The sequence below is a fragment of the Salarias fasciatus genome, chromosome 4, assembly GCF_902148845.1.
Source record: "Salarias fasciatus chromosome 4, fSalaFa1.1, whole genome shotgun sequence".
Taxonomy (NCBI): Eukaryota; Metazoa; Chordata; class Actinopteri; order Blenniiformes; family Blenniidae; genus Salarias; species Salarias fasciatus.
This window is the reverse complement of record NC_043748.1, coordinates 3,944,683-3,954,631: the sequence shown is the minus strand read 5'-3', so window position 1 is coordinate 3,954,631 and position 9,949 is coordinate 3,944,683. Positions and strand designations below refer to the sequence as shown.

The following is a 9,949-nucleotide window of genomic DNA, read 5'->3' as shown; positions in this document are numbered from 1 at the left end:
AGAGCAAAAGCAAACAAAATGTCATTTAAAACGTGAAACAAGAAGCTCGGCATCCATCTAAAAACTGAAAAAAGATAGCAACTGTCAGAGATAAAACTGTGACAATTAACATTTCTGTAAAGTCTAATAATATTTAGTAGGAAAGCAGTGCAAAAAGATATTCTATGATATTTTATTAGGTCTTAAATAATCTTCTGTTGAGGATAATGGTGCCAAGTGTTTCATTAACAGATTCTCATATAGTTCACTTCAAAGTGTTTCTGCTGGATCCTCGGGTGATAATGCAAAGAGAGAAACATCCCAGGGCAACAGGCACACACATACAGAAAATCCGCAGAAGTCCCAGTGGGTTCTTTTCCCTTGATGAAAACACTGGGCGGGTTTTTGAGTTTGCAGTGTTGCACATGCCTCTAGAAAGACCAACAAGATGGCATCTGTTATTTTGTTGTGAAAGCATGAATACGCTTGGAGTTGAGCGCACCGAACTGAGCAGTCCTTCACGTTAACGCCAGATCTTTGCAAATGAAATGAATATTTAAAATCGCAGCTTGAGCCGAGCGAGCTCGGCACCTTTAACAACTTTAATTCAGTCCTCTTGCATAACAATGAGGACATGTTTTTTTCCCTCCGCATTCATCAACCTCCCGCTGCTCCTCGCTCCGAGAGGATTTCACATGCTTTTTGCCAAAAGTGTTGTCTTCCTCTCCTGCTGGTAGAATGACAACTCCCCCAACAGGCGAGGTTCTGCACCTTCCAGGAACGAGGCGAGTCGACCGTAGCAGCCGACGGAGCGCCGCGGGAGCTCGTCCGATCCGTTTCCCGTCCGACCGCTGACGGAAAACAAAAAAAAAAGGCCTGCGGTCGTACAGCCGGCTAAGGCGAGCGACGGCGCCGACGCCAACCCGAGGGGCGCCCACGTTACAACCATGTCAAGTCCTGCCTTCAGCGTCTTTAAAAAGATTAATGAGCGGGCCCACTCCAGAAGACTCCCCTGCTTCCACGCGCACTTTCTAAGTAATCCACAGGGTTTACAGTCATTACCTGAGATGCTAAGTGGGTGAATTTCACTTCAAAGTCTTCAGTTTGATAAACATTCACAGCTTCTATAATTATAGCCTAGCAGTCTTATATAATGCGCAGTGCAAATGATTCCTCCTAAACAATAGAGGCGTTTTTCCACTGCAATCAATAGCTGTCAGAAAGTGTACATGTACAGCTAATAGAGGAGGGTGTCGTCAATTCAAAGATATTTTGTGTTACAGTGATTTTCCTACTAATTCTTCATTTGCTGTCTTATTTGGAATACAAATTATTCAAGTTTTTTTTCTCTGCAGTATAGAAACAGTTGCATAAAGTAAGCCGTTCTACCATCTGCCTTCTGTTAATCCGCCAGCGACCACTTCGGCCCCACGATCCCCGAACAGCAGCGCCCCACCCGTCCAGTGGAAAGTCTGCTGAACGGAAAACAAAATAAAAACTAAAAATAAAAAGTTCTTCTCTGCTTAATCCAAATAGACGGACAACGTCTGTGTCTGCGTTCTCACAGTCCTTGTTAATGTTTATATTAGTGTATTGTTCTTTGAACATGGTGTGTGGTTTCATGACAAAACAAAAAAACAGCACCTACTAGTGGCATAACATGAAAACTACACCCTTTCCACTGTTTCATTTCCTTGTAAACTAACAAGGTTTTGGGGGATTTTTTTTGTGTGTGTGTGTAAAACCTTTTAAACTACTTCAGCTCTGTGCAGATATGTGCATGAATGAAGAAGAGAAACGTGGAACGTCGTCAGAGCTCTCCAGAATATCATATCAACAGAAGAGTGCGTTTTACAACTGAGTAAATAATCCTCTTTCACAGGGAGAGAGCGGCGCTGAAGACTTACGGGTCAGATTACCACAAAGATCATCTATGACAAGAGGGTGCACACTACAGACAAATTTCAGACAATATAATTAATTAATAATGTCATAATTTGCCACTTTCTATCCTGTTTAGTCCACATGGGGTCGTGGTGGAGCCCAGGCGCAGCTCTTAGTATAACACCTTGACAACAATGCATTACATAAAGGATTAGAATTTCAAATTATATCTTGACAAAATGTAATAATTTCAGCCAAAATTTTGAAAATACATGAAAAAAAAATTTCAGCTTGTGTTGAGGATGAAAACAGACGGCATCATCAGAGGACATTGTTGTGACACATGGAAATACTGCTGTTTTGCAATTTAGCAACCACAGCTTAGCTAATTAAAGCTTGTTTTGTTTGTTTATCCTGAAGAAATTCAATCCCTCATGTAGATGCACAAAAGTTACGGCGGTGAATGACAGCACTTTAGCTTCTTGGAGCTTTTCCCAATTTAACGGCATTCATATTTATCTCTCCCGCTGGGACGACGGATCTTTCTCACCTCCCAACTACACGATTATTACGCTTAAGCTTCCTGAGGATTTGAAAGAAATATCACTCGGTTTCCAAGCACATTTGAGAATAACATGTAATCAGGGTGCGATTTGGAGAGGAGGAATTGGGGGATCGCCGCTCCCTGTGGTCTACTTATCCCCTTTTTTTCAGAATCATATTCATCCCTCACAGTGATTAATGCGACTTCACTCACTAACCTCACAAAACACTTCAAATAACTGTTTCGAAATGAAAATGAGAAGTGGAGACGAAATCAGAGAGCTCTGCAAAAGTTCTCTTTTCCCCAATCTACACAGAAACAGGATTGTCGTGTTTTCAGAAAGTCGCATTTTTCCCCGTTTACGTGACGACAGAGTCGGAGAGTCTTCAAAAAGTTCCACTTTTAAAATGCTGCGTTTTCATTGGCTCAGACCACTTGTATCGTGCAGACAGACGATCAAAATGCAACAAAAGTTTTACGATTTCACTTGAAAATGTCGTGTAAACTGATCTTTAAAGACTGGTCTGCATGTCTTTTTGATACTTTCAGTTCTAACAATGTGTGTTTTGTTGAAATAAAATGATAAAACAGGCTGATTTCTGCAAAAAATATGGATGTTGTGAACTTTTTCCATGTAAACTCACCATGTCTTGAATCATCTTTTTGACTCGAGATCCATTTTTGGTGTCTTGCAGTCAGCTGATGTTTTCCTCTCGGCTTAGCTTGTAAACTTAAAAAGAGCGTCAGACAGCCACGCAAACGTCAACATTCACAACAGATGATTAGCCTATGGTTTCCATCTGCAGCCGCCGTCTGCTCGGCCTTCTAAATGTCACTCTGAGGATGCGAGAGGGACGCCGGTGGAAGCAACCCACGCTGTTTGTTCTCGGGAGGCGGCCGTTTTGTTTTTTTTTCCGCCTGTCTCTTTAACCCCACGTATCACAAACAACCTTCTGCAGTAATGTTCCTGACATTTTTCAGCGGGAGTGCTGCAACCTTGAAATAAGAGAGAGAGAAAAAAAAAAAAGCAAAGATCAAGAGGAGATCGTTTTGTGATTCACCGACACGTATCCTTCGCGTTGCGGCACCAGACGGGAGAATATCTGTGTTGTTTGTTCTCCAGCAGACCTGTTGCATAGTTCGTATCTCCACCTGAACGGACGGGAAAGAACCGTCGATCGCGTCAAACGGCTCGCCGAAAGAGAGCAGTCATCTTACATTTCGGAGATTTCAGGAACTATTTTTTTTTTTTTTCCCCTTCTGTGATGGTATGAAATTATCATCATAATGGCCGTCATTACTTGGTGTCAGTGAAAGCCTGCTGGCGTTCAGGGACAGACTCGGAGAATGATGAATGTTGTCAGGCGAGCGCGTCGTTCTGGAAACTCGGGTCAGTCGAGGGAATGAATGGGACGACGATGGTTCAGACCGATACCGCGTTTTCTTTTCATTTCCTGCAAATTTGAGACCTCCGCAGTGTTAATACGCCAGACCCTGTTTGTGTTTATTAGACCAAACAGAAATCAGAGCTGTATTTGAACAAAGAACTCAGGTTTTGGATTTTAACGGCGCCGCCTGGTTTGCATCTGAATACAGTGACATTTTCCTGATGTCCAGCGCACACGATTTTTACAAAGGCGTCAGTTCTGATTCAAACCGTTCGAGGGGTTCGTCTGATTGCGTCTTCTTTGACAGAAGAACAAACAACAACGGCGCTCGCAGGAGGCGTCAGATAGGAAATCACTCAACACGATCTTACCCGGGAAAAATCCCTCTTCCCCAAACCGTGTTTATGCTCAGACATTTCCAGGTAATACTTGATTAGGCCGACTCTAAGTGGCAGCTAATTACACTCATCTTCTCCGTAATTGTATCCTACTCTACAACTCCAGAAACAGAGAAGGGATTAGGGTTTTTTTAACCTTCTATTTGAATATATTGATATTATATCAGCATCGCTATAGATTAAAAAACTTAAGTGTTCCTCAGGACTGTTAAATAATAAAAGCTAACGAACCTCCGTCTGTTAATTCAATTAGATGTGAAATGTTCTTGAACAAAGCAAGAATCATTTCTTTTGGATGAATAAAGACAAATCCAATCATAATCCAGCCACCAGCAATCATTTCAGTTATCCAGTAAATGATGGCGTGAACATGAACGTCGCAGGTAAAGTCAATCAACCCAATCTATCATTTGAAAAGCTTTTCAATTCCATATTAAATAACAATGGTGGAAGCGGCTTGATGCAAGCAAAATATGCAAAATTATACATGAAGAAAACTATAGAACTGATCCCATAAAGATCAAATCTGTACAGAATAATCCTTCGACGAATGAAGCAAACATTATTTTATAACACATCTGAACCAAATATCAGCGAGGACCTTGTCGTCCTTCTCTGAGAGGTTTGTCGTTTTCAAAAGAGAGCTGTCAAAGGAAAAGTAGATTGATGTTTCATAAACGCTGACCCGAGAAGAGGCTGAAGGTTGCGGACTGTGGAAACAAAGCCGGATGTGAGCGATCCACACAGTCCCAGGCTGAGCTGAAAGAATGGAAAAAAAAACGCTTCTTTCAAGCGGTAAACTTTACCAAACGTTAACCCAAGCAAGACTCCATGTCAATGCCGAGAAGGAGAGAAAGACTGAAAGAGAGTGACGGGGATTCTACAGACGGCAGCAGGATTTATGTAGTGTGAAGTACACTGGCATGGAGGAGGCACCATCATGCTGCAGAGCCACATTAGAATGTGTTCAGCTTAGTTTACCTTTTGCAGGAGAGGAAGCAGATGCTGCAAACTTTCATTTTCAGGAGGCCGGACTGGTAAAATAGTGCCATAATAACCTTTAAAATTAAACTTTAATGTTCTTCTTTGTTGATAAAAATGCCTATATTTTCACACAAAAAACCCAACAAAAAAAAAATTTAATGAAACCTTCTGGTGCAAAAATACAGTGAAATGTCTGGAATAAAATAATAAAATATTCTCCCAGCTGTTGAATTATGCATGTTTTTACAAACTCAGCCAGACAACATGGCTTTAGGCAACAAGGTAGCAGCAATACCAATATCTCAGCTGGGGCCTCAGTGTTGTGTTGTTGTTACTCATAAGAAATGTGCGAGTCCAGTCATCCTGCGGACTGAACCGGACCTTCTGGAGGACTGGTTCTGACCCGAGGGTCAAACGCTTGACACTGAATATTAATTAGTTTTACCCCTAAGAAGTGGATTCAAATGATCAGTATATATTTTTGTTCAGTCTGCTGAAGACACTTGAAATCCCAGCTTGAGATCAGAGCGTGCGTCACGTCTGATCACCTGAATAACGCTGCGCGGAGTGTCATTCTAAAAGCAGCAGCTCAGACAGGTGGGTTACAATGGAGGCGTCTCATCTGAATTTAAAATGTGTTGCTCTTCGGCCAGCTTCCCTATTTCAATTTACTAATATTTACATCTGAACCTGCAGCTGGCCGGAGAGGAATGAATTAACCTGCGAATGAATCATCGTTCGTCCTGGAGCCCGAGCGGCCGGCTCCGGAGGAATTTACATAAATCCCACAGTCATTTTAGAATAATTTGAAATCCAAATAGCAAAGGGCTGAATAATCAACACGTAATGAGAAGTAAAATTGGTCATCTGTTCACATCTTTCACTATCAGCTTCATCAACAGGCATGGCTGCTCCCTTTCATTCCAAACAATCATCTTCAGAGGTCACACACACACACACACACCCAATACAGTTAATTTTTCTCCAGGAGGCATGAATGTTTCAGTTCTCACTGTTTTACTCATCACCCCCGAGACACAAAAGGCCAAATAGCGGTCTTATTAATTTATTCATGCGAGCCGCCTCTTCCCCGGGCCGCGTAAGCGCAGATTTCAGCTTGATTAGCCTTTTAATTTCCATTTGGTCCAACGATCACACTGTAAAAATCTATTTTTTGGAATAATCCCATGTTAAAAATTTATGACAATTTTCTCGGTAATTGGATGGAGCGCATTTTCAAAAGGACTAAATTTGCAATGAGAAATATGTAATCAGCTGGAAAAGGTAAAAGAAAAAAAAAAGGAAAACAAATGGAAGTTTTTAAAAGAAATTAGAAATTTGAGTGAATAGAAAAATTCTGAAAGCCTGCATGAGGAGTGTGAGTTCATAGACCAGTGACAGAAATACTTTAGTTCAGCTTTATCTCTAATGGGCCGGAGAGTCGGCTTTTGCCTTTTAAAGGCCGATTTTGGTCCTTGGGCCTTATGTTTCATTCCTCAGTCTTTCACACTACCCTCCATCAACATCTCTCAGACTGAAAATATCAAACTTCACCAGGATCCCCGGCTGTACAAAACCAACGGGACTTTTAATTTCCCGACGGGCGTCTGGAAAAACTCCTCCCACTTAACAGCTCCGCGCACGGCTGCTCTTGATAATCAGTTATTTGTACATAACGGAGCGCCGGCGGGCCGGAGAGGCGCCAACCCCCCCGAACGCCGCCATCGACTCTGGTTCCAGTCCAGCTGGAAGTCGCTGCCGCCGCCAAGTCGCTCCCCGTCTCTGCCTCCTGTCCTCAGATAGCATCTGTCCACCTTATGCTGCAAAGAAAGCCCACAACGCGTCTTCCCACAGTGCCACGGCTGTTTGTACAGTCGAACTCAAAGAGGTGAAGTGGGGGGGGGGGGGGGGGGGGGGGGGGGGGGGGGGCACTGATTGCATATTCACAAGATGGCAAATGGAGTTATTTCACTGCAAAGAACAGTCGTTTCACCGGGATGTGCTGCAGACTGAAGATTTCTGTGACATTTATGAGACGAGACCATAAACAAATCATCGCAAAAACAAGCAAATAAATAATCTGATCTAAAACGTTCCACGGGAGTCTCCTGGAAACAGGACGCGTTTTCCACTGCCTGCCAGGCGGCAGCGTCAGCCCCGCTCCTGCACGCCGCTCTGCCCTCGTCCCTTCACGGCCCTCCATGAGAGAATGATTACACATTTCTACATGGCTGCCAGTGCAGTTTATTAGCATAAGCTCCACTAGTAAATGACTTTCTGTAACAAAAGCAAATAGCAAACTGAGTGTAGAACAAACAGATACTGGAGAGGAGCAAAAAAAAAAAAAAAAAAAAAAAGCAGCACTGGGCTCTTGAGGAATATCACACTGCTCGGTCCATAGGATTACATATTCCTGATGCACTGTTGCTGCTGTGTTAAGTTTGGAGGGATAAAAATCCCCTTCACAGTGTTTCATGACTCAGTGCCTGCAGCAGAGCCGGACCGATGCCTCAACAGTGCCACCTCTTGACGGACGCTCGAGCATCAGCTTCCTCCCGAGGCTCACAGCCAGTGGTGAGAAGCGGCGTGCGCTCCGGGGGAGTCGAACACACCCCGGCGACGCAGCGGCCGTCACCTGGCCGGCTCCCTGTACACCCTGGCGAGGAAGTACCTCTCGGCCGAGTCCTTCCTGCTGGCGTCCGGCTTGAGGCTGCGAACGTTGCCGAACATGCCGCAGAGCCGGGCCTGGAGCGAGTGAGCGAGGGCCCCGTCCCAGTATTTACACAGCAGGGCGCCGCCGGGGAGCAGGGCCTTCTCGGCCAGGTCGATCAGGGACAGGCACATGGTGACCAGCTTCTCGTGGTCCAGGTCTCTGAACCCGCTGGCGTTGGGCGCCATGTCGCTCAGGATGACGTGAGCCCGGCCGGCCGGGAGCAGCTCCAGCAGCCTGGCCTGCGTGGCGGCGTCCGTGGCGTCGTGACAGGACAGGAAGTGGGCGCCGTCCAGGGGAGGGATGTGCAGCAGGTCGATGCCGACGACCGTGCCGCGCGGCAACTCCGGATCTGAGGAAACAGGAAAGACGTAAAACACAAAATCTTTTCTGAGTTTTCAGCCTTTAAACAGTCAGTAGTGTACCATTCATCTGTGTGAGATTAATCCTCTATAGACAATAAACACCCTTAATCTCGGTAATCCATCACAATCAATATCACATCTGCCTTCATTCCCATCAGTTACATCTCTGTTGTGTTCCAACGCAGCGCAGCCGCTCCGTATTAATCTGCACTTACTTACAGCGGCTTCATTAAGCAACCACAAACAAACTCTGACAAAAATAAATGCTGACATGATGGATATCCAGACGGATTACTGCACTTAAACGGGACTCCAGTGAACGCATGCTGATAATCATACTGGGAAAAAGAAACAGGAGTTGAAAAGGAACATTAATTTCAGTTTGAAAACATAAAACATTTGATGTAAACTGTGACGTCTGCTGAAGGAGCGTGCTTCAAACTTTACTCATGGTGTTAAAATTTTAATTTCAAAAACCATAGTTTCATTTTTTAAATATTCAAACTCAACTTTCATTTATTCAGGTATGAGAAACATAATGGCTGTCAACCAAAGCTATTGATAAAAGTTAAACTGAAGCTTTCCCAAAAATGTAAAAGAACTGAAAAAGGTCATTAAGTTAGTAGTCCTGGTTATCAGTGTCATTTAGAACCCTTAAGTTTTCTTCAAAGTTACAGGGAGTTTCTGGGACTTTATTAATCTGCCCTGAACTTCAAGAACAAGATGATTTTTAAGTGATCTTTTATAAACTAAAACACCAGTGGCAGAAAAGAGCCTCATATCAAATCTGCTTTCAGCTGCTTTCTTCTTCCACAGCTCAGGATCACCTGCTGCTTCTCCTGTTACACCAACCAACCCTCTCCATGTCATCCTGCACTGCATCCATCGATCTTCTGAGTTCTCCCTCTTTTCCCCATCAGCCCCGTCTCCAACATCTTTTGTCTTAAGATACCCTTTCTTATCTCAGCATCTTCATCTCTGCCACCTTCAGCTCAGCCTCCTTTCTTTTAAAGAGCACCACTGAATCCTGTCTGCACTCCCTTCTGCTCTGTCCATTACTCTGAGTCACGTGAGCAACTGGTGGACCCTGAATTTTTTTCTTTCAGACCCACAGGATAGTTCAAAAAGTAAGGGGAAATAAAGGTTAACTGCAAGAAATTTAACTTAATATTGATTGCAGGTATTCCTTAAATATTGTACCGCTAATTAAACTCACGTGCATGTTTTTGAGACTGTGTATAAGCTGCAAACTCAACTTGAACCAGTGGTGCAGTGGATGACAGACTGAGGGGGGTGTCCCTGTCACTGAATCACCTGTCCCGGCCGAGTTGACCCTCTGGACCGCCACCTGGCTCCAGGCTCCGGGCGCAGCCCCGCAGTCCACCACGCTGTGTCCGGGCTGCAGGAGCCGGAACTGGTCGTCGATTTCCAGCAGCTTGAAGGCGCTCCTGCAGCGGAAGTTGTTGTGGTGAGAAGCTTTGACGTACGGGTCTCTGAGCTGCCTCTGCAGCCAGCGCTGCTCCGCGGACGTCCGGCTCTTCTTCAGCAGACAGGGGGAGGAGTGGAGGCTTCTTATCTGCACGGCCAGAGCCCACAAAGAGGAGGAGGAGAGGCACTTCCTCTGTACAGACTGCCTCCACATTGTTTTTAACCTGGAGGACAGGACACGTTCGCCGGTTGATGCACTGCGCATGCGT

The 9,949-nt window shown here is 44.6% G+C and overlaps 1 protein-coding gene across 1 annotated transcript; it reads right to left on the bottom strand.

Moving 5' to 3' along the window:
- Window positions 1-7,346: 7,346 nt before the first annotated feature.
- On the bottom strand, window positions 7,347-9,926 carry mrm2 (mitochondrial rRNA methyltransferase 2). Its single transcript, XM_030090070.1, has 2 exons — window positions 9,567-9,926; window positions 7,347-8,239 (listed from the first exon to the last, which is right to left on the bottom strand). Exons 1-2 carry the CDS (start codon window positions 9,892-9,894, stop codon window positions 7,809-7,811), a joined length of 759 nt encoding a protein of 252 aa, XP_029945930.1. The 5' UTR covers window positions 9,895-9,926; the 3' UTR covers window positions 7,347-7,808.
- Between the last annotated feature and the right edge of the window lie 23 nt (window positions 9,927-9,949).

Excerpts from the sequence above, each read along its gene's own strand:
- mrm2 (XM_030090070.1), bottom strand. The coding sequence starts at position 9,894 with ATGTGGAGGCAGTCTGTACAGAGGAAGTGCCTCTCCTCCTCCTCTTTG. Across the intron at positions 8,240-9,566 it reads GGTCAACTCGGCCGGGACAG|ATCCGGAGTTGCCGCGCGGC; the intron begins GTGATTCAGTGA and ends CTGTTTCCTCAG.